At 40.1% G+C, this 25,373-nt stretch overlaps 1 protein-coding gene across 2 annotated transcripts in view; it reads left to right on the top strand.

Moving 5' to 3' along the window:
- LOC122799515 (TRIO and F-actin binding protein) overlaps nucleotides 1-18,134 on the top strand; it is a 3,126,988-nt gene extending 3,108,854 nt beyond the window's left edge. For both annotated transcript variants that reach the window (XM_044068636.1, XM_044068645.1), the window contains 2 exons: nucleotides 11,813-11,977; nucleotides 16,294-18,134. In XM_044068636.1, the coding sequence (XP_043924571.1) occupies nucleotides 11,813-11,974 (162 nt within the window). In that variant the 3' untranslated portion in view covers nucleotides 11,975-11,977; nucleotides 16,294-18,134. The remainder of the gene's footprint in view (nucleotides 1-11,812; nucleotides 11,978-16,293) is intronic.
- The last annotated feature ends 7,239 nt before the right edge of the window (nucleotides 18,135-25,373 follow it).

Raw genomic sequence — 25,373 nt, forward strand, 5'->3', positions numbered from 1 at the left:
ACTGAAAATGAACATGTATCCAGTTGGACTAGCCCAGTCAACAAATGTAAAATAAAGTAAATAAATAAATATTTTTCTTTTGTTTTTTTGACACATTCATTTGTTGTCTGATTTTTGTGTACTGGTTTAATTTCCATTCCTGTTTGACATCAAAATGCTTCTCCCCAAACTAAGCAGAGAAGTCATCCTGGATTTCTTCTCCTCATGTTTTTAAACATTCACTATGATTGGATTTGGGAAGGTCAGTAGATATGTATGCAGTCTCACGACTGCAGAGCTAGGCATATAATCCGTTTTAAGGAGGCACACACCTCCTTCACAATGAAGAAAACATAATCTTGGTATGCACTGATTTTTATATATCGTTTGATAGGCATGAAGCATTTTTCTTGTTATCCTGTCCAACTCATGTTTCTCTTGAGGAAGAAAGACTTTCATCAACACTATTTTGAGTATTATCTTTTCCACTTTGGTAATTTTTAGTGTAATGTTTCAATGGACGCCGTTAGTGACAGGAATAATTTTGCTTGGACTTCAGAATTTGCGCAAAAACTTTTCCGTTATGCCTTGTTCAGTTTTATACTGAAACCTGTTTGCACTGAAAAAGTTACTGTATTTTGGTCATGTCCAAACCAAGGGCAGCTTATAGACCTTTACAAGACAACTTTATTTTGTTGCATTACATTGATCTTTTCTAGACTTCTCTGTTATATGTCCATGGTAGCTTAACTCTCTTTTCTCTCTGTCCAATTAACTTATTACTAATATTCCTAGACTTAAGAATGTACTCACATCATTTTGATTATTATTTTTTTTTGCTTGTAACAATAATAATTTTCAAGCCCAATAAATGGAAAAAATATTCAGATATATTTTCAGCTCATGCAGTACGTCAGGTTCTGGCTAGTGATTCTACAGGGGTCACCCCCTGCTGCAGCAGACTACATGGATGGTATCTTTAGACATGATGGACACCCTCTGTCACATTGTTGTCTGTGGTCTGCATAGAAAATTCCTTGAATTTAGTCTGGGTTGACATCACTTCTAATATAATGTGCCAATATTTAGTCCTTCTGTAACCAGGGTGTTTATCTATGTGTGGGCTACCTTGGCTGATAATTTGCAGAAAAAGGATCTCTGTATGTTTACCTCTACCTGGAAAACTATCTTTTTGTAGCAACCCTGGAATGGTGTTCCAGTGGTTGCAGTCCCTGGAAGTTACAATAGATTAGAAGTCTTCACTGATCCCATTAAGTGATTCCTACCATGACCTGTTCCTGCACCCAGATGAAGCACAGAAAGTCTTGCAGTGTGTGACACTGGCAGCCTGTGTGAGAAGACAGTGAAGCATTCTTGGGCACTCCAGCATCATTTCAGCTCAGTAGCTACCACACTATTCATGGGTATCTTTTTCCCCCCCACATCTGAGGATATGGGGATTGCATTGGACTGTAAGGTGTTTGTAATTGTAAAACTGCTACTCACTGTGAATTTGTTGTCGATTCCACAACAATGTTGCTGGGCCTTGAAGCGTACATTCCCACAAATCTCTAAGAGGGAAGCTGAACCCCTTGGATGTTCTGAAAATGGGTGCTTCTCTGGTGGGTGGAAAGCTCACATTATCTCTGCCACAGTCCAAATGTCATGGTGTTTCTTGGAGAGAGCAAGAGATCCACAACAACCATTTATTATTCAGCACCTTAGAGTGAAAACCACATTGAAGGCCACTCAGCGCTGTCTGACAACGAGTAGATTGTGTGGGTTGTAAACAAGGAATAGGGCAGAAGGTCATATTCTCTGTTTGGAAAGATGATTTGCATCTGCCAGTGGACCGTAGACAGCTGGATTACTCTCATTAGTTAACGTCACCAGCAAGTGTGAACATACTGACCGACTCCCCTGTCCTGCTCCCCCAGCCCTCTTCTGGAGTTGCCAATTCAGAAAGCAGTATTTGGATTGGAGTTTATGGAAGTGGGGCAGTCTGGAGGACAAGCTGTCACTTGGGAAAGTACTGTCTTCTGCTTGGTGTAGCAAGTCACAAAGGAGTTCATAGTAGATATGTTTTTCATCCCATAGCAAGAGAAATTCCTGTAAGCAGTCCCACTGAGTCCAGTCTTCAACATGCAGTTTAGGGAGGAACAAGCAAATTGATTCTATCTATTCTGTAGTAAATCAAGAAGGATGTGGTTTCAGATCCCTGACAGCGCAGAAAACTGTCTGGTTCTAGCCAAAGGTTCCTCCCTGTTGGGATGACAGTTCTACCTCAGTGCCTGACTGCTGCTGTAGACCCTGTGATCCTGTTAAACCTTCAGGTAAGGGGGGGTCAGAAGCAATTAAAATTCAAATGAAGCCTTCTAACAGGTAAACGTAGTCTACCAAGTGGAAGAGGTTCTCAATTTAATTTGTTTACCAGGAGAGTCTGACTGGGCATAAAACCCTTTTTCAGTGGAGGCCCGGGGAGAAAAGCTCCATGTTATTAAACTATTTTGTTAGTAGAAAAAAAATCTACTAACAAAAAAAAAATAGCAACAGACATTCATAACGGTAAAAAGACTAGAACAGAGACAAGACCCAATAATCTTGTATAACAATGCGTCTAGAAGACAGTTCTTACAGTAGTAGCAGGTAGTGACAGTGTATACAGTGAGTCCAATTATGATACTTAGTCTTATATGCAGGTAGCATAGCCAACTGAAGATTAAAATCTGACCGATATGAACAGTGAGAAAGGATTGTTGCACACCACCAATTGGTTAGTTAGTTCCTTAAAGACACATTGAATCATACCCTTCTTTGAAGTACCCCTCTGCTTAATTGTAGTTAAATTTCAAGCTTGACAAGTTGGCATGGCCCTGGTTCAAGATTCCTGGCTTGTTGGCATTGGAGTTTGTATCACTGAATAGGTTTTCCTGATAGACATCACCACTGCTGACATGATCTCAGAGCTGTAGGCCCTAAGGTATAGGGAGCCGCATCCAATTTTTTTTCTACAAGAATTGGATGTCCTTCAAGGATGCATCTGCAGTCCTAACAAATGGGTTGTCCTGGCCTCAGGCAGCCCTTCGGTCGGCCGGATTCCAAAGTCTGGGTCTGGCCTCGGCTGATGTCGCACTTCACCCGACGTCATAGCTGCAGTTCAGCGGGTATAAAGGCATCAGCCGACGCCATTTTCCTCAGTCTTTCTTGCCGCGCGGCGCCCGAAGCAGAAGCTGTTCGCAAGTGCCGGTCGGTCAGAACCAGAGATTGCTACTACTGAAGACTTCTAAAAAGCTAAGTACCCCGTTGGGGACTCTTTCTTGCCTCAGCTGATGTCAGAAAAAGTGAATAACTGTTTAACTTGTGGGAAACAAATACCTCATAAAGATTTCCACTCTTACTGCCTACCTTGTTTAGGCCCAGACCACGACGTAGCAGCTTGTCTAGCCTGTGCTTCCTTCAACCGACGAACACTTAGACGTCGGTCGGAGTTTGCAGAGGAGTTTTTCGGCTCCGCTTTTGCTTATATCATGCCGTCGGAGACTCCGACTTCACATTTAGCTAAAAAGTGTAAGGAAAAGGACCGACACTCGCGGTCCGCGATTTCGGCCGAAACCGCGGTTAAGCCAACCACGAGTGTCTGTGTTTTGGCCGAAGCCGAATCCGCGGTTCTTCCTTCGGCCGAAAGCATGCCTCCTTCTACCGAGGCCTCTTCCAGCATGGCTGAATCTGCTACTGAAAATCCACCTGCTCTTACAGTTTCTCAGGATTTATCAGATACTATCCCCTTAGATGTATCTACTCCTGCACGTGGAGCTGCTAGGCCCCCTGCATCCATGTCAATTAAGGCTTTTGCCAGAGCTAAAGCAGCTAAATCTTCTAAGGCCGTGCCTGCTAAAGCCCCCTCTCACAGGCCTAGCTCTAGTACTCAAATGCTTAGTCTAGCAGAGGATCTAATTTCTTTGATCAGGGGAACCCAGTCTCTCCCTGACAGGGCCTCTCACCCACCTCCAGAGAAGAGGCTTAGAGCAGAGCCCCCTGAGCCAGTTTCTTCAGATTATTCCTCTGATGACTCAGAAAACACAAATCCCCCAGAGGGCCCTTACTCTCCATATGAGGACTCTGATGCAGAGGATTCCATACCTTCTGCCTCTCCTCCTGAGGAATTTTCTTTTGGGGAAACCTTGCATGCTATGAGGGAACAATTTCAATGGCAGGGCCAGGATTTTTCAGACTCTAGGAAAAGGCTTAGGACCTTTTTACATTTACCACAGCATAGGCCTTTAGCTATTCCTCCAGTACTTACAGTTGTGGATGATGCATTTAATGATGCTTGTACTACCCCTGACTCACTGCCTCCGGCCCCTGCTAAGCCCGACAGATACTACAGGGTTCCGGACACACATTATCATTTATACAAGGCTCCTATTGCAGACCCTGAAACTATATCACAGGGCCCCAAAGCTGTAGCGGCTGCTTCTACCAAAAAACCCCTCCCCTCTGAAAGAGAATCTAGGGCATTGGAGAGATGGGGTAAAAAAGTTTATACTTCTGCTACTCTTTCGGCTAGGGCCTTAAACTGTCAATTCCACATGATTCAGTATCAGGAATTTCTGTTAGATCAGCTCACTAAAAAACTGTCCTCGCCTGAACCTTTAGACCATAAGTCCCTTCAGGATTTGGTGCATAACACTCAGCAGGTCAGTAATCATTCATTAAAATGTGGCTATGATGCACTGGAGGCTTCCTTTAGATCAGCTATGACTGGTACAGTGATCAGAAGGCATGCATGGTTAAAAGAGCAATCCTTACCAGACCATGTAAAGTCAAAGCTTCTAGATGCTCCCATGGAAAAGCACAGTTTGTTTGGTTCCCCTGCACAGCAAGTGTTGAAGAAGGTGGAAGAAAAAGCTAAATATGTCCAGACAGTCAAGGATTTCTTACAGGTCCAGCCTCCGAGGTTTAGTAGGAACTGGCCTTCCAAGAATTGGTCCTTTCCAGACACCACCAGAGCACAGAGAAGCAGAAATAGACACCCTAGAGGCAGAGGTCAATCCAGAGGTGCCTACAGGGGACGCCAGTGGCAGCCTAACAGCCAGAGAACTACTGCCACAGATCCAGCCACTACCACTTCTACAGGACAATCACAGTGACTTGGCTCTGAAACCGCCTACCAGGGAACAACTGGCAGCACCCTTAGGCGGAAAATTAGCCTTATTTTCAGTAAATTGGCATTACATTACAGGAGACAAATGGATTTTACAGACAATAGACAAAGGCTACAGGTTTCACTTCCATACTCTTCCAAGGAAGAGAGGAATGCCAAACCTACCTCCAAACCAAAGGACAAACGCTCTACAGCAAATAGACCACTTACTAAGGATGAGAGCTATAGAAAAGGTACCGGCTATGCAACAAGGACAAGGATTTTATTCAAGGCTTTTCCTAGTACCAAGAAAGGAAAACCAATGGAGACCTATCCTCGACCTGTCCGCTCTAAACACATATCTCATTGTTCCAAAATTCATAATGCTGACCCTACAGCAACTTCTTCCCATGCTGGGCAAGGCGTCTTGGCTGGTGACTCTGGATCTCAAGGAGGCATACCTGCACGTCCCCATACGACCAAATTGCAGAAGATACCTCAGATTTCTTGCAGGATCAGAGCATTATCAATTCTCAGCATTGCCTTTTGGCTTATCTACTGCGCCCAGAGTATTTACAAAATGCCTGGCATCAGTAATTGCTCATTGCAGGCTTCAGGGAATTCAAATTTATCCATACCTGGACGACTGCCTGTTACAAGCGGACAGCAAAGACAAATTAACAAAAGATTTGAAAAAGGTTATTCACCTGCTGCAAGCCCTGGGATACACAGTCAACACAAAAAAGTCAAGGCTGATACCATCCCAAAGGATAACCTTCCTGGGTGCAGAACTGGACACATCAAACCAGATGGCATTCCTCACAGCAGAAAAACAGAAGCAGCTACCACTCTATTTCATGGCACTAACAACGCAGAACCAGCTTACAGCAAGGAAAATCCTGCAAGCCCTGGGTTACATGGCATCCTGCATAATATTAATCCCACATGCCAGGCTACATATGAGAAAGTTGCAATGGTACCTGAGGAATTTATGGTCTCAGCACAAGCACAGCCTAGAAACCCAAATTCCAATAATTCCATGCCTGAAGCAAGAATTCCAGTGGTGGGCCCAGGCCTGTCAATTGAACAAAGGACTGCCCTTCCACAGGCCTCACCCAAGCCAGACTATCACCACGGACACCTCAGACCTCGGTTGGGGGGCACACATGGTGGACAAGTGCATACAAGGCTTATGGACTCAAGACCAGATGAACCTACACATTAATCAAAAAGAGATGCTGGCAGTAAAACAGGCAATTCAGACATTCAGACCATTTCTTCAACAGGGTCATTTGTTGATAAGGATGGACAACACCACAGTCATGTGGTATATCAACAAACAGGGAGGCACACATTCATATCCTCTATGCCGGATGGCAATGGACCTCTGGAATGTGGCCCTGAGCCTCAACATTCAGCTCCAAGCCATATTTGTGCCAGGAAAAGAAAATATACTAGCAGACATCTTAAGCAGAACCACCACGGATGCCCACAAATGGATGCTGCATCCAGACATCTTCAAAACCATCACAAGGAAATGGGGACTGCCAGAAATAGACCTGTTCGCATCCCCACACAACCACCAATTGAAAAAATTCTGCACAAGGACATACCACCCACTTGCTTGGAAGGTGGACTCCCTATCCTTCAGTTGGGAAAACCTGACAGCATATGCATTCCCACCTCTCCCTTTGATGCACAAAGTGCTACTGAAGATCAAGGAAGATCACCCGAGGATCATCTTGATAGCTCCAGATTGGCCAAGGCAGCATTGGTACCCGCTACTGAGGAGTATGTCCCGGGAACCCGCATGGCCTCTACCCTTACTACCTCTACTGCTAACACAGAACAACTTCAAAATCCTGCATCCAAACTTGAAAACACTGCAGCTAGCTGCTTGGAACATTACATAAGGAAAAATAACCCAGATTTATCTCAAAGGGTTAAAGACATTATCTTGGAGGCTCGCAGACCCTCAACAAGGAAAACTTATACAGCAAAATGGAAAAGATATCTCATTTGGAGTGCAACAAAATGAGTGGATGCATCATTGGCAAACATAGCTAACATCCTGGAATACTTAGCAGAGCTTTTCCACAATGGTCTCTCCTACTCCTCCATAAAGATTCATGCATCAGCAATTTCAGCAGAATACAACATGGATCCTCCAGTCTTTTCTCAGCCTCTACTCAGACAGTTTCTCAGAGGAATTAAAAATGTAAAGCCACCAAGGAAACCTACATTGCCTACATGGGACTTGAACTTTGTGTTAGAAAAGTTGACACTTCCCCCTTTTGAACCAGCAGCAACAGCAGAATTATAGTACTTATCTTGGAAGACTGCATTCCTGCTTGCAATCACTTCAGCTAGAAGGGTTTCTGAATTACAGGCATTAATGGCAGTACAGCCCTTCCTTATCTTCCATCAGGATAGAGTGTCCATGAGAACTAATCCTACCTTTATGCCAAAGGTGGTCTCCAGGGTATCATTAAATCAAGCAATACACCTACCAACTTTCTTCCCCAACCCACAGAACAGGGGAAAGATTGCTGCATACCTTGGATGTACACAGACAATTGCGCTACTACCTGGACAGAACCAAGAACAATAGAAAACTGACCAGCTTCTGGTAGCATATGCAACAGGAATGGAAGGAAAAGCAATTTCAAAACAAACAATCTCAAAATGGATAGGAAATTGCATTAGATTTTGTTACTCTTTTCATGGAAAGGCAACTCCAGAAAACATCAGACCTCACTCCACAAGGGCTACAGCCACTACTACAGCTTTCTTACGAGGAGTGACTACCAAAGACATTTTAGAGGCTGCTACTTGGAGCTCCGTGCATACATTTGCCAAGCATTATAATCTACCTTTATACTCCAGATCCCGAGCAGGTTTTGCCACTGCTGTTTTGCAAGGGATCTTAACTACACCATAAACTCTTAGTGCCTCCTTAGTGCCTCCTCGCCCAGTTTGGCTATGGTATTCTACCCATTTGTTAGGACTGCAGATGCATCCTTGAAGGACATAGTACAGTTTTGTACCTACCATAAATGTAGATGTCCGAGAGGTATGCATCTGCAGTCAGGATTACCCACCCTCCTTCCCCTCTGTGGTACTCCTAGGGTATTTGCCCATCTTGTAGCTAGCTGGGGGAATCTATTATGGTGTATTTGTTTGTATATATGTATATACATGTTTATTTCTATTTGCTCTCTATTGTTTGGAAACATTTGCATTTATCCAAATTTAGCCTTCCTAGAGGGCACCTGGCATCTGGGGCAAGAAACACTGAGGAAAATGGCGTCGGCTGATGCTTTTATACCCGCTGAACTGCAGCTATGACGTCGGGTGAAGTGCGACATCAGCCGAGGCCAGACCCAGACTTTGGAATCCGGCCGACCGAAGGGCTGTCTGAGGCCAGGACAACCCATTTGTTAGGACTGCAGATGCATACCTCTCGGACATCTACATTTATGGTAGGTACAAAACTGTACTTTATCCCATGTGCCTAATTCACATTACCTCCCAAAAGCGGTTTCTGAACTGTTCCTGAACAATTTGCTCATCTCCCCATTTTCTGCGATGGGAGGAAGAGTCCTTCAAATCTTGTATGTGTACACTGTCAGCTCAGGTTTACCTGAAGCAGGTGCACAAGTATAGAAAGATGAAAGTGGTGTTTTCCCTCCCTGAAGTGAAAGAGAAAGGGCCAGCAGTTCCCAAGTAAAGCAGGTTTCAGGATTATTGACTGCGTTTTCCTTTGTCAACCACTGGAAAATGCTTGGGTCAGAGGTTACTGTACTAGTGTTAAATCTTCTTCCAGTGCTTTCTTCTGGAAAGCCTTTTTCTTGGACATTTGTGCCATGGCCTTGGGGCATACCTTTACCTAGTATTCTCTGAAGTGCTGTGCAGTAAACTGTTTATCTTGAAATGTTAAATTTGTATGAACAGTTGTTTCTCAGGGAGAAATGATAGCAACTGTGTTCATTAAAATGAAAATCTCAGTAAGAAAACATAGTAGTCAAAAAACATTGTTTTTACTGCTTCTTCAGTGTAAATAAATTAATCCAGTGGCATGATGGTTTCAGAAAGTAAAAGCAGCATTTTCACAATTTTATAAGAAACACATTTAATTAATTTCCTAGTAAATTGCATACACATAAGGAAGTTGAACTCCCCACTGATTACTGGGGTGTGGTGGGTGTGCAGCTTTACTGTTGCACTATTTTTGAAGAGCTACTGTTATGCTAAATATAGTTTCTCAGAACTGTATCAATGCAGCAGTAAGGAATAGCATCTATGCAGAGTCTCAAGCAGCACCCTTTTTCAATAGGGAAGTGGTATGTGTGTGTGTCTATATATATATATATATATATATATATATATATATATGTATGTATATATGTACATGTTTTTAAGATTAGTAGCAACAGTGTTTGAATGCTCTAAATGTAAATAGAGCAGTTTACCCATATTGTATGTTAGTACCATAGAAAATATTAAAACAAGTGGTAATCAAAGGCAAAATTAAAACAACTATAAACTAAAAACGCAATAGCATAAATCCAGCAAAACTGTTATTGTAACTTAAAATATGTTGTCCCTACAAGAATAGTAGTAATGCCAATCATAATGCAAATAAGTTGGTCCCATAAAACTAACACAAGTGAGGCAGCAATGTCCTTTAAAGTTTGTAGGTGAAAATGGTTAAAGTGTAGAAAAAATCTAGAAGTTACTGGTAGAAGAAGTAATAAACATTTCAGCGTACCAAACAAGGGTTAGCATAGGTTATTCAGCTATGGTTTTGTTTATGCACCTATGTTTTGGGTACTATAGAAGTACTATGACAAATCTACCTGTGGACAAAAACAGTCTCACGGAATGTAAGTTTATAGCTCTCACCATCTTAGCACAAAAAATCTGGAAAAAGACAAAAATAATTGGGGGGCAAAGCCTATAAAATAGGGACAGATTTTAAATATTGCTCTTATAAACTTAGGAATTTGTTAGAATAAAAGGTCTTGTGCCACCCTGCATTTTCTGAAGGATAAGAAGTCTAAAACTCAAAATACTTTCGTTATTTTGTGAATTCATTCTTCACTGGTTTGCCACAAAAATCAAGAAAATCACAAATGTTATGAGGAACAAATCAAAAATATGAGGCAAAAATCTGGGCATTCTGCAAAAATCTGTACAGTTGAGAGGTATGTAAAACACTGTCAGATTCAGATTTCCTGAAGTGAAAATTCCCCGATTGTTTCATTTTATTGTTATGTCAAATACTGCAAGATTATAATACAGGCAAGAAGTGATCTTCACCCATTGCAGGATGCATCTCTTTTCTCCTTGGTTTTGTGATTGTGGAGTTTGCATATTTAAAAAACAGAGATATGGAAAGAGAAGCCCTCCACACAGGGGCTGTATGAGGACTTGCCCCTGCAAAAAATGCTGTTTTGGGGATTTGCCTACAGTTATGATAGGTTTGTGATTTTACTGATAATTAACGACTCCAGGATTCAAAGTGACCCCTGAAAAGTTGCATTCATTTTCTTAATGCATTTGGAGGATCTGCACACATCCAAACATTTTTTGTATTGATTACTTTTCAGTGAATACTTGTGTGAGGGGATCACTTCCTGTAGTGTTATGTCTTTAAAGCACAAAGTAGTTGTGCTTGTCTATCAAACTTGACCAGCTGCACTCTTGCATATGATACCTTTAATACAACATCTGACATTTTCTGGCTTTTGGGAAGATGGTACAGAACTGATAATACTATATCTGGCTAGTGTGACCATGGCACCCCAGTCCACAGAGTCTCTGTGAGCTACATACCGTAACACACAAGTGGGATTCACTTGTGGGGATAGATTTGAAAGATTTGAACCTGAAGCAGTTGCTGTAAAGCACCAATATCTTTGTGATCATTTAGCCAGCAGATCCAGCAGTATAATATTGTACTGCCAAGTCATTCTGACATCAGATTGGGAAAGAGCTGAGATTGCTTTGTTGTGAAAAAATCACATTACTTTGTTAATACGATTTACTCAAATCACAAAAACTGTGTTATACACAAGTTAAGTTTGGAAGTTAAGGATGTGTTAGTGATCATTAATAAAGATATAAAATGTGCAGGGGATCAATGCAAAACAAATCTATTTACCAAAAATCCATTTCTGAAACTCTGACCTAACTTTATAAAGCAGCAGTGATAGTGTCCGTTTGTTTGGTTTGTTTTTGTTTATTTATTTATTTTTATTTTACTTGTTTGTCCTTTGTTGAACAGATTAGTCTAAGTAGGCTAGTGGCCTCTTTTTAGGGGAGACCATAGGTTTTTAGGAGAACATGCATTCTGTAGGTGATTGTTGCATTTTTGCTGTTTTTCTTTTTTTGGGGGGGGGGGACATGCAGTCTGTAGGTGATTGTTGCATTTTTGCTGTTTTTTTTGGGGGGGGCATTTTATATGTGAAATGTACTAATTAAATGTATTTTTGCTGTTTTTTTTGGGGGGGGGGGCATTTTATATGTGAAATGTACTAATTAAATGTATATTTTTTTCCAGTGCTTGTTCATTCAACAAGACTTTGCTTAAAAAATGCTCTGAGTTGTACCTGGCACAGTTTTCATTTAAGAAAAGCGAAACATATAGTCTTATCAGGTTGGTAATGGTGCTTTCTTTACCTCCAGGATAAACAATTTGCAAGTGAGAAGTACAAAGATGTCTATGAGGAACTCACACATTTGAAAACACGATCTGAAAGGGAAATTGATCACTTGCGAGAGCATCTGAGACTTGCTATGGCAGCTCTTCAGGAGAAGCAGATACTGGGAAATAGCACTGTGCAATAAAAGGTATGAAAATGGAAAACATCTGTGAACCAAGCAGTGGCTGCAGGACATTTGAAGCAGGATTATAAAAATGGTTAAATGAAGTCTGGTACCTTATATAGCTGCTGCTGGGTGCTGATGTTTTTTGTAATGTGCTTTAAATAATTTACATCCAAGTGCTGTCTGATTTGTGACCAGATAGCATTGAAAGTACACTGGTCACAGGATCCTTTTCTGGCACACCCCATGCTTTGAAGGCATTATAGAGAGAGTAATACAAAAATGTAAAATAAATATTTAGTACATGACAATAGTTTTGGCAAATGCATTTAATCCATGACAATGCAACCTCATAAACCTGCAACACAGACAGTACCCAACATGAAACATACATCTAAGAGACATACTGATTTAATTCAGAAACCCATTTGGCTGAAAGTGCTCAGGATGCACCATTAATTGAATATAACAAATTCTAGGGAACAAAGGGAATGTGGTTAAAAGATATCTGAATAAGAAATGTAGGAATCTCTGTAAAAGTGTTTGTCCTAGAATATATGGCAGAGTGACTCCACTGACTTCCTGGCCATTGCTAAGTTGTGGGTAGGGAAGGATCATGGGTCTGATACCTCATTCTGTATATGTGAGAAGATGCACAGTCTTGGAGTTGGTGTGATGGTGTAAATGTTAGAGATGCAGTTATATATTTTTATTGTATTATTTTTTTTTTATTTATATTTGTTTACTGTAGGTAGTGCGTGAATCAGAAGTGACCATTACAAGCATAGCCTGGGTAAAAAAAGAAAAAAAATCATGTGCATGCAGCACTGGCAGTGACTCATACAAAGACCAAAAAGGTGTAGAATATATGGAGTAGAATCTGTGCACGGACAAATAATAAGATTTAGAAGTCATTCAGACAACTGTTTGTTGGGTTCAAGTAAAGTTGTATTTTTTAACTGTTGAAACTTGGAGAGTAAGGAGGTAAGTGGTGAAGTTGGAAAGTATGTGACTGAAGGGTTGAGAGCTTTTTGGAGATGTGTCCTCTTTGAAGACAGGAACATTTGGAATGATGTTGAAAATGGATTTTAAGGTCCTTTCTGCAGCTGGCTAAATTTCTTTGAGGAGGGAAGGAAGGAATTGCCAGAGATAGAGAAAAGTATAAAGAAAGTGCATCTGTTGGACTGGGGGGTGATCTTGGAGAGGGGAGGGGGGGCTACTGTTAGAATATTGACAGAAGTCATATGAGCACTTTTTCATGCAGCTTAGCAGTAAGTGGGGCATAAGATTCTAGTTAAAGTAACTTAGAGATGTATACTTAAGAAAAGGTTGGCTTTCTGATGTGGAGCCATCTTGCTGTGAGGGAAGAGACTTATCTGTGAATCGATAAATGAAATTATAAATGGTTTGAAGTGCAGTGGTAGTTTGTTTGCAGGCAGAAGCATGGAAAACTATATTCGAGCTAGGAAAGAATACCTTTTCCAGCAGCTAACCTGGCAAAGGAACAGGGAGATTTTTTTTTTTTTTGGTCCAGAAAGCATAGAATTTATTTTTGTATTTAACAAAATAATGTTTTAGACACCTTTATTGAAGTCTCACTTGTGACATAGGCATACTTTTTATTATTGATCATCTCTCTATGTGGGAGAGAGAGTTGAGATTGATCCAGACAGAGACCAAGATACTTGAAGGTTCTCTGGTTTCAATAGTGGATTTAAAATTGGAAATGGAAAAGGTGTTTAGACAGTTTAAAAGTCTTTGGGGTCTACCAAAAAGTATAGATTTTTTTTGTGGGGGGGTTTGGAAATAGATTATGTTGGATTAGCCTTTGCTGAAGTAGGCCAGATTCATCTGGAGATAGGATTGGATAACAAAACATGAGTTACTTGATCTAAAGATGACCATGTCATCAGCATAAAGATGGGGAGGATGTTGGGGAATAGTCAAAGGGCAGTTTGTTAATAATAATAAAGAAAACTAGGGTGAAAAGAATGGAGCCCTGTGGAACACCTTTGAGAAGTTGGACATTGTCAAAATGGATGTGTCTTTTTTCCTGCAGAAGTATATGAAACTTATCTGCCAGTGTAAAGGAAGATTTTTCAGTCAGTATGGTTTACCAAATTTCATTATAATAAGCACCATATTCACCTCTGATTATCAAAGAACCCAGCACTGAGGTGGGCAAAGACATTTTTTTTTATTTTTGTCCCTTCACTAATCTCTGGATAATCCTTCATTTGAGGAAACTCTGTGCATAACAAGGTCCTCTACAGATGGCCCAGCGGTTCTTTTTTCAGTATTGAAAAGGGCTCAACCATTATTTAGGGAGGGAAGAAAGAGAAGTGTCCTTATTATTCCTCCTCTGGCTCTAGTCCTTAAACGATGCTGCATTTCAAGCCTGGAGTTACTCGGGTACAGTCCTTATGCTCTAAATCTGATGAAAACCATTACACTGCCATTGCTGAATAGTATGCCATGCATTTTAGGAGTCATAATGCCAACTCCAGTGTCAGTTCCTCTGCCCAGTACATAAGAAGTCATAAGCCCAGTCATTTGGCTGTACTTCCAGCAGACAAAGTCTAAATCTTCAAACAGGATTGTAAAGGACGCTCACTTCCTCCATCTTGGGCCTGATGTCATCAGCTGACTCATCTTTGCCAGCTGCGTTCCTCACTAGTAGAGCAGGGCTTAGAAGAGTTTCCTGAACTCCCTGATTTTTCAGTTAAGTCATTCTCAGCTAATGCTCCATGCTGTGCTTCCTAAGTCAAGTTTCATATTACCCATTACTTTTCTGACTGTGCTGATACCATACTCAGGGTAACCAAACCCAGTGATATGTGCTTGCAATTGATGGCATAATCAGGAATCTCCTTTTTTCCATCATGACCTTTGCTAGAATAGCCTTGATGCTTCCTTTTTATGGTGAAGGTCCTCTTTGGGGACTCTGGTCAAAAAAAAAAAATCTTAAGGAGCTCTAGAAGAGGGGAAGGTTCAGTCTCTCTATGTAAGTACTTATGTTTCTTCATCGGTTTATTCCACTTCTGCCAGAATATCCCCTACCTCAGAGGTTGAGACCTACTTACGGGCACAGCAGACCACCAAAGCATTAGACAGCCATGCCTCTTTCGATTCCATTGATGAAGCCCCCTAAGAGGCTACAATTTTTGCAGTAGTGCTAAATGCCAGTCAGAACTGTGCTAGGGGAGTCGTTCACCGAGTTTGTTTTGGATTTGAGATTCATCACCTGAGGCAAGTGTAATTTTTTTTTTTTTGGTCAAATGTAATCAGTGGTGGTGTAGTCTGATGAAGAGAGCCCAAAAGGAAAGAGCTAAAGAAAGCTGTGGATAAAACGGTGACACAAATGAGTGGGCAGTAAGAAGACTTGGCCGCTGCTGAAGTGTTCAGACTGGCAGCTGACGTAACCCCAAAACAGGGACTTTCTGCAGTATATCTGTCCTACTTTTTACTATGTTATGCAACTAGTTTCTTTAAGAGGGCTTACTTAACAGAGCTACATTTTTCCCTCATTCTCTAGCCTAAAAATATTCTGTTTTGTCTCTCTGGAAATCTAGTAATTGGCACAGAAGTTAAGCCTGTGAGATGCAAGTCCCATAATCCAGGGTTTGATTCCCTCAGCTTTCATTTGCCTACTTTGTGACCTTGAGCAGGTCACTCAAACAGACAGTGCTTGGGGCAACTAGGAGGTTGGTCTTGGTACTCAATGGTACCTTGGATTGCAAGCCTAGTAACTACCTGTGAACCTGTTGGTGTCCTCTTTGGGGTGTAGTGTTCTTAGTCACACTCCCTAATTTTTAATCATTGATTGTTTATCTCCTAGTTTTAGAACTGGTGATGGTGGGTTGTGAGAGAGTAGAGAAGGTATTTTTTATGTAGAAACAGTAGTTGTGTGTATGCGACAACTGATGGCATCAGTTCATTAAGAAACTTCAGGAGACTCTTGCTAAAATGTAGGCTGTGAGTGCTTTGGCAGTATTTTTTTACATTTGATTTTGTATGTGTAGAGCACTGAGCTACTTGGGCCAGAGTCTGCCTGGCAGCGGGACTTGTGCAGAGTCGCACAGTAGGCAAATAGAGACTGAAGAAATCAAAACCTGGACTACAAGAAGCAAGTTCTTAACAGCTCATAGCTCACACAGCCTAAATCCTCTGTGCTGACAGAAATCCCCTTGAAACTGTAGTGTTAGTTATTGTGTTGGGGGGAAAAATCAGTCTGTGATACAAGTGATGCTTTTGTGAATTAGCATTTAGTACTGTTATTCCATCTGTCTACACAATTAAATAACTTATCTTCTTTTTTTCTTTTTTTTTTTTTTTTGCAGACAGGCATGCTTTCTAGAAAATAGTCCTGAACATTGGCTTACTGTGACATCCCGGGCTCGTGCACATGGAAAGCATACACATAAACTGCTTACCCAAGCTAATATTCTGTACTGGGTTTTACTTGCACTTTTTGACATTTTTATGTGAATTATAAAAGTTTTATATGTATATTTTTGTATGTGAAAGATGCTAACATCTTGTAAATGTCTTTGTAAAACTGAACACACTGAGACTACATTTGAGACTTGAAGACAGTATATTGTTTCCAAATGTCAGAGACAGCCAAGTAAGTATAGGTTTCAGTGCCCTGAAGTGAAGTCTGGGAGAAGCAGATATGCAGGTTTAGGGAAATTAATGTGCTTTCTTTTCTGATCAATGGCTGAACATTTCCTGTATTTTAGATGTATCCTGTTATTAAAGTACATTAGAGTGTCAGCTATAGATCTGACATATGTTAGAGTGTTTGATTTAGTGGCAGAATTGTAAAGAATTGTGACTTTTTTCAAAATTTCATAGACATTCAAACAAGTCTAAATATGTCAGCTAAAATAACATTGTATGCTAGACAATGCATCATATAGTTGTTAAAGCACAGTGCAAAGCCTAATCTTTTTGATTCATGTATCCAAGCTATCCTGCAAGTAAGACGACCTGGATGGATTAGGCATTTGAAACAAAGCACTAGTTTGACTGGTTGGGTTACCATGTTGTGAGATTCTGAGACAAATTTTTTACTCTGTCAGTGAGATCCTTGGAAACAGTAATACATTTGTAACCTTTAGAAGATAAAGTTCAGAGGTGAGATTATTGTTGAAACCTGGTGAGATGTGAGTTAGTGATTACAACTTTCCCTCTGATATTTTAATATACATATATGTATATATTATTATTATTTTATTTTTAAAAGCATTATTCTTTTGCTGTGATTTTTAATATATCCTTCTTGCTGTAACTTTTATGGATTACTGTAGACCAGCATTCATGGTTCTGTTTGTCTGGGGACATTGAGTGCCCTAACTTGTCCTGGTCCAAGTTCCTTAATGTGGACTCACTTCTGAAAGATAGCTTCTTAAACAGTATTGTAGCTATTAAACATGTTTGTGGTCAGGAAGGTCATGCTCTGGGGTCTGATGCGAGAGAAGATGGAGTTGTTGGAAGTCCCCCATGGAACGTGGAAGCAGCAGCCAGACATACCATGAAGTGTGAGAACAGCTGCAGAAAGAAGTGCAGGTCAGACATTGCTAACTTCACGGGAGGGCAGACAGCTGTAAAGCCAACACAGGTGTAAGCACAGACCCTTGTCGCATCCTGCATCACGCACGTGTCTCTTTCTGATATCAAAGCAGGCAAGGTGTTCATTAGAAATGTGAACATTGTAGAATACCCAAGGATTAATATGCACTTTCAGAGAATGTAATGCTGGTGGTTGTCTTGTCCCTGAAGTTGTATATGTCATGTTCAGTCTCTTATGTAAACTTGGGTAGCAAGCACTGATGGTGAATGGGATTTCCTGTAAGATTCTGTGCTGCACTTGAGGCTGGTGTAACACGATTACATTTCCTTTGAACTTCAGAAGTACATATATTCGGTTTCCTGTGTGTCCTGCATACTTTCAGATACTTATGTGTATTTTTTGGAACAGCTGCTACTCATTTCTTGCAGTGGGCAGAATTTTAATTCTAAAGAATTAGGCTGTTTGTGAGTAACTGGAGAAACAAAAGCTGCAATAACATATGATCCTGTGCTGATGTATGCAACTAGACTCTCCACTCATGTTTGTTAACACATAAGTGCACATTTCAGCTGGAAAAGAGAACTGAGTAAAAACACAAAAATGTGACTTGGCAAGGCATTGATGATCTCATCTAATCTGTCAAAACATTCTTTGTTGCATTTCTGTTGTGCTTTTACCATTTTTAAGCATACAATGTTCTTGGTCTCAGAAGAAAATGATAGTAATTTTATACAGAATAAGTTATACAGGGCGAAGAATCCCACAGTGTAATGAAGAGGAATTGATCAGCATGCTTTCCACATCTCATGAAGTGTACCCAAACTGAATTTGATCAAAGAAGCATGCTGAATGTCTGTGGTCAATTTTGAGCACAATGGAAGGAAAGTTGTTTTTCTGTGTCAAGCCACTCATCAAGAGAGGAGTTGGCTTATGTTTGCTGAGGGTGGGATGTTTATTTTTTGTTATTGCTATAGTATTGTCTGTATCCCACTTGACTTGTAGAAGATGAGTTTTTTTAGCTAGTCCAAAGGATTACCCACCGTCTCCCTTTTGTGCACCTCTTTGGCTCATTCATTCAACAGTGGCTCGGTAGTCAGATTGAGATGCCTCCCTTCCATTTGTTTCTTTCCCCTTGAACCTAATTATCCATTTCATTCCCGTGGAAGGCGAGAGTTATGTCTTGGTGGTGGGTCAATCTGTATATCCTGTGTTCTTCTCCTAACTCCCTACTTGGTTGTGGCTTTGCAAGCTCCCCTGTGCACTGCTGCTAGATAGAACACGTTCACATCCCCACCTCCTGCCAGAGTAGCTTGTCACTTGTGTAGTGGGGCTCACCACACCCATTGCTGTGAGTTGCTTCATGATAGGTATGGTGCTAATGCAGCTACCCAAGACACTTTCTTAACCCCCAGGATTGATATTTTGGTGAGCCACCAGCAGCCACATTCTCCATTCCTCCTCTCTTCATCCCCTCTGGCACTTATGCCACTTGTTAAATTCTTGTTGTCTAGGTCATAGTTAGGCCTTTATCCTTCTATGCTTTGGAACTGGGCATAGCATGCCTAAAAGAATTGCTGGATTTTTGCATTATACACAGAGCAAAACCATCTTAAGTGGGTGGTTTGGTTTTGATGGAGAACAGATGTGATGAATTAGAGCCCTTGGGTACCTCAGTCTACTGCATGTCTGAGAACTTGTACTTTGTTCTTTTATAACAAATCTGTAGTTTATTTTGGTAAAGTGAAACATGTGCTTGTAACTGGGAGTTCACTGCCTCAGCAGCTCTCTGAGCCGGAATGGCTTTGTAGATCATTGATATTGGTAGTTGTTTGTGTGTCAGTCTTGGGAACAAGTTATAGAGGTATCATCTGGGTAGCTGTCCAGAGCACTCAGTAGGTTAGAGAAATGTGTAACCTAAAAATATATGCAATTAACAGGTGTGTGTCTGTCACATTACGGGTTCTGTCTTTAAAACTTGATAAAGCAGTGTCTGGGTTAGTGTTACATAAGGGCAAGTGCCACTGTTACACTGATAAACAATGCTGTTGTTCATCAAAGTAATGTTGAGTGTAATATATTGCATGTAGAACAAGACTTGTCATCTTTGCAGCACCTAGTATCTACCCCAGTGGGGTAACTGAATTGCAAATAATTAATAGACTTATATAATATCTCAGGAAATGGGAAGAAGCGCATAGATCAAACCACTACGCATACCTCTCAACTGTACAGATTTTCACAGAATGTCCAGATTTTAGCCTCAGATTTTTGGACCATTTTTCAAAAACTGTGGTTTTCTGGCAAATTAGTCGTAAATCATTAAATACTGAAGTTAGAAAATAATGATAGACATTTGAGTTTCAGACTTCGTATCCTTTAGAAAATTCACGCTAATGCAAAAGCTGTTATTCTGTCAACTTTCTAAGCTTGTAAGAGCAATATTTAAAAATTGTCCATATTTTTGGGCCTTTGTCCCACTTTTATTTATGGCTTTGTCCAGATTTCTTGCTCTAAGAGGTTGAGAGGTATGACCATTATTATGGTGCAGCACATTTTAGTACAGTAATGCTGTAGTCTTCACTTCTGATGTTATGTTCTTAGTGACGTATTCTTGTCTGTGTGTGTGAGAAAGTTTTTTCTAACTGCAGCTGAGCTGAGCTGAGCTGGTTATTTTTGTAACTGTGATATAACCACTGGTTCACATGTAAGGTGCTCTCTTATCACACACAATCTGCATTAAAGCATTATTATTCCTGTTTGATTAACATAATGGCTGGGATGTTGAAGATTAACAGGCTATGTAGTGATTAATGATGCGTTTTATATCACAGTTGATGCAATGAATACATTGTTACTGATTTACAACTGCTGTAGGCAAGTCCTGTCTAATAAGGGTTTTGTAAAAAAAATACTGGATTTTGATTTGCAGGTGCCTTGTAATATCTTAGTTAAAAATTGTAAGAGATGTGTTGAAATTGGCTAGATAAAATGATGAAAAAATTCACTTTACAGCTCATCTGAAAATGTTTTATTTTTTCCATCTCAAGATGTATGTCACCAAGTTCTTTTTCACTTTTTATATTTTGCAATTACATAACCAGGAATACTCTGTGTTCAGCTTGTGGTATATGCAATTACAGTGTGGTGTTCAGAAAGGCAGTGTCACTGCATGCCTGTCCTGCTGTCTCAGGATGCCAAAATGAAGATTTATTTGCCCTCAAGACATGTTGGTGCTAGCAGCAGTTTGATTGACCTGTCAGCGCTAGCAGCAATTTGATTGACATGTCAGTGCTAGTACCAGTTTGATCAGCTGAAAAAGGAAGCATATAAGGCATACAGAGATACAAAATAGTTAAAATAAAATGACTGTGACTCAAGAGCAATACAGATGTTAACTAACTCCACATGTGTATCTTATAAAACTATATGTAGAGCAATCTGAAATGGGTGCAGCCAGCCCAAACAAATTAGGATATACAATTCCTAAAGAGTCTAGTAAAAATATTGGTTCTATTAATTGACTTTAAAGGATACGTTTCACGTCGAACCTAGAAACATTTATCAAAAGAGTAGCTCCCGTCTTCACTTATAATGTGCTTCATTTCTTCTCGTTGCATCGTAGGTATTTTAAACACGGGATAGAGAGCTGAGAATAGTACTCAAACCGAAACCATAAATGTTTTTGTCACAACAGGCAAATGGACAATACAGTGGTGCAGAAGTTAATGTCGTTTCCTTACAGCTCTTGATTACCCGCTTTAATTGTCAGAGGATTGTCTGCTGTTTGCACATTCTCTGTATGTTTACACTAGCTTTTGTTCAGGTTCCAGCTTTCCCCACATTCCAAGTAAATGATGGCAGTAGGATTGGTGATGGTAAATTGCTCTTAGACTTGCATGTGATTGTGGCATTGTCAGTGCATGTGTCCTGCAATGCATCCTGGGATGGCTACTGCCTTGTACTCAGTACTTGCTAGGAGAGACTCTCTGGCCCTGAATTGGATAAAGTGGATACAGCATTTAGATGGCCAGTGACAGTAGGCACATTTTTATATGGTAAAAGCTAGCTAGAGATGTTAAAAACTTTTATCACACATTGAAATGTCACATATTTTTTGAGAGCTGCATGACAGAGGAATATATGTCCTTACTGCTTTAATCTGCAGTGCACCTGTTAACTGTTGAGTTTAAAAAAGCAAATTACTACAATATGCAAATGCCCATAAATCATCTTTCTAACTTAATCGAGTGTATGATTTGTAAAAGTATTTGGACACTTTGCCATTAATTACATACATTTTGGTTTATGACAAATGGTGTAATTAACAGCTGCTGCATCATGTTCTGCTTAGCAAGTATGACTTTTGTTTTCAGTGAAATTTTTATCTGTAAAATGTAAACCCTTTATTAATAATAATTAGAAGTGGCTAGAAAATGCAACAAATGCAAATTACAGCACAGTCTTAAATTTCCAGGCTGATTATATGCAGAGATGCCATTTGGATTTCCAATGGGTATCTTGTGCATATATACAACATGCAAACATTAAATAGATTTTGATGAGATATCACCAGACAGGTATATTTGAAGTCACTCTGTTGTCATTTTTTTGTGGGGGGACTGTGCATTTGGTTGGAGTCATCCACAAAATTTTCTGCTCTATTACTGCAGAACAGAACAGCTACAATTAATCACGTCACTGCATCATTTATGAAAAATACATCATCCTCTGGCTTGACTATAATTAAGGAAGGGGGTAGCAGTTGTGCCAATCCTCAAAAGAAATTAGTCTAAAATCTTCATTTGCAGGCTCACTAAAATGTATGCTCAGACATGCAGTTCACAGATATGGTCCTCAGAAGGTCCGTCTGTGACAGCCCAGATTATGTACACTTTTTCACAATGAGTCTGTTTCCCACTGAAATAGAAAATGACCTTTAATTTTTTAGGCAGGAGTTTTAATAAGCTGAAAGACATTAGTCTTGTCCTAACAGGTCAACAGATTCAGCCAGCACCTTAAAGCATTTACTCAAAAATTTCCCTGGGGACAACAAGTAGACAGAGGAAGATCATCTGCAAATGAGGGGGTGGTATTTTAGTCTTTGCCATGTCTGTATTAGCTTCCCCTTATTCTAATCCGATTTATCTGCTGAGCATGAAAAAGGGTAATTCTTACCCAGCTGGACCAACCCGGTTAACAAATGCAAATAAATAAATAAATAAAAGAAGGGCCATCCCTACTTGTTTTCTCAGGACAATGACAGTAAAGTGAATACATTGCACACTTGAATTTGCTTTTAGCTCAAATCAAGTTTAATTACTCAGCATTATCACATTGTAGGTGTACAACAATTGATGAAGTTCAAACAAGCAAATGTTAAAAGTTAAAGAGGAACATTTAAATTGTATAATAAATGCCAATATGTAGTGTAAACAAAGACTGCTTAGGGACTTTTTTTAAATAGTAGTATACCACATTGACATAAAAGTAAATTTCATATCAAAGTTAAAACAAAAATGAAAGTTGTCATTTCAAAATCAAAACAAAATAACATTTCAGCATTTGTAATAAATATTTGCTTATAAAATGTACTAAATATAACATACAGTTTGCTTTCAGTATCAAACTCTTAAATGAAGATGATAGTCCTGTAACAAGTAAAAATATGTTGGAGAAAAGAAAAAAAGTCCCATAATCAGCCACATACCACTGTTTTTTATAATATATTTCATTTATTTATGTCTTACAATGAATTTAGAAAAGCATACATTTGCAATACAGTGCTAGTTATTTTTTTTATATTTTAATATAAACCAGAAGTATTGTATATACATTGATAGTCAAGGTCATACTGTCCATCCAAATTTGGTTGTCATTTCACATTCAAAGGTGCTTTCCCTCATACCTCTCAAGTGTACAGATTTTTGCCTCAAATATTTGGCCTATTCCTCAAAAAAATCAGTGGTTTTCTGGCAAATCACGTATGACTGAAGTTGCTAAAAATGACCAAATAATGACATATATTTGAGTTTCTGACTTCATATCCTTCAGAAAATTCATGCTAACACAAATCCTGTTATTCTAGCAGATTTCTAAGTTTATAACAACACCCCCCCCCCCCATTATCTAAGGCTTTGTCGAGATTTCTTGAGTTAAGAGCTTGAGAGATGTGCTTTTCCCAGAAAATCCTGATCATATAACTCTTCTTTTGAAAAAAAAATAGAGAACTTTAACTATTAATAAACTTGAAACACAATATAAAGTCAAAGATCACAGTAAATAATGCCAAAATTTAAGTTTACAAATTCAATTCATAATGTTGCACCACAAATATGTCACACATTTTAAAATATTATTGTCCATTTACCTGGACTGTCAGAAGGTAGTATTTCCATACTATTCTGTTTTCAACTTTCCCCCCTGATGTTGAGCTACAAGTTCTGCTCCTTAATGACCCAGTTCTTGCTGGTCAGTATTCAGCTAAAAAATGGCATCTTGTTTTCTGTAAACCATGGCAACCATCAACATAACTGTGCTAAGACTTTCTTTCCAGTTTTCTTCCTCCAACATGGCACTGTTGTGACCTTTGCGGCTATACCACACAAATATTTGCATATAACTTAAAGGTTACAGGAGACTGAAACTTTGGCACTGAAATTATTCAGTTCCATCAGATCAAAGAAAAGTCATTTTTTTGGTTTGTTAGGCACAGCATCATGACTTGGGATGATACCTATTAATGCAGCATCAAGGTAGGGGAAGCAATTACCGCTAATGCTGTTCCAATGTGAATACCTAAACATCTGCAAGATTAGACTGCTGCCCTCAGTTTTCAGCCATTATACACATGGCTTACCTTGACCTTGCTAAAGCATTCGACACCATTCCCCATTCGGGTATTATTGATAAACTCCACCAACCTGGGCGTAAACCCTTACGTCATAAGATGGATCACAAACTGGCTCTCAGACAGATCCCACAAAGTAAGAGTAGCAGGATCTATGTCTGAATCCAGACCAGTAACAAGTGGTGTGCCTCAGGGCTCTGTCCTGGGTCCCCTCCTGTTTGGCATATACTTCTCAGAAGTACAGTCAAGCACTGAAGGGCTGTGGCTGACCAAGTTTGCGGACGACTGCAAATTGGGTGCTATAATAGAGTCCCCAGCCGACATGGATATCCTCCAGAAGGGCCTTAATGAGACTGATGCATGGTGTCAAAGCCATGGTCTCAAGCCAAATGCTAAAAAATGCGTAGTAATCCCCTTTGGAAAAAACAGAGTACCCACGAACTACCACATAGGAGGTAACCCCCTGAAATCTGAAGAAGTGATAAGGGATCTAGGGACCCAAGTAGATAGTCAGCTTTCCTTTGATAACCATGCTGCCAAGGTGGTTAGAAAATCCTTCTATGTGACCCATCTGATCATGAAAGGGTTCACATCAAGATCTAAGGATGTAGTGGTGCCCCTCTACTCTTCCCTCATCAGACCCATTTTTGAGTACAATGCACCAATTGGAATGTACCTGGCCAAGCATCTCCAGCAGCTGGAGAGACCACAGAGGTACCTCACTAAGAGGATTAGTGGCCTCAAACAATTGCCCTATGCAGCACGATTGAAAAACCTAAGGCTTTTCTCTGTTGCATACCGCCTGCTCAGAGGCGATCTCTGTCTAACATACAGAGCCATGTCCAACCCAGAACTGTTAAACATGCTCCATCTTAGCAAAACCAAATCTATTCGAGCCACACGCTCTAGGGATATAAACCTCAGCACAACAATGAATAGAACATGCTGGAGTGATAGATTCCCTTCGCAAAGACTTCCCTTGCTATGGAACAAGGTCC

Source organism: Protopterus annectens, chromosome 1.part0, assembly GCF_019279795.1.
Source record: "Protopterus annectens isolate FY-2018-M chromosome 1.part0, PAN1.0, whole genome shotgun sequence".
NCBI lineage: Eukaryota > Metazoa > Chordata > Ceratodontiformes > Protopteridae > Protopterus > Protopterus annectens.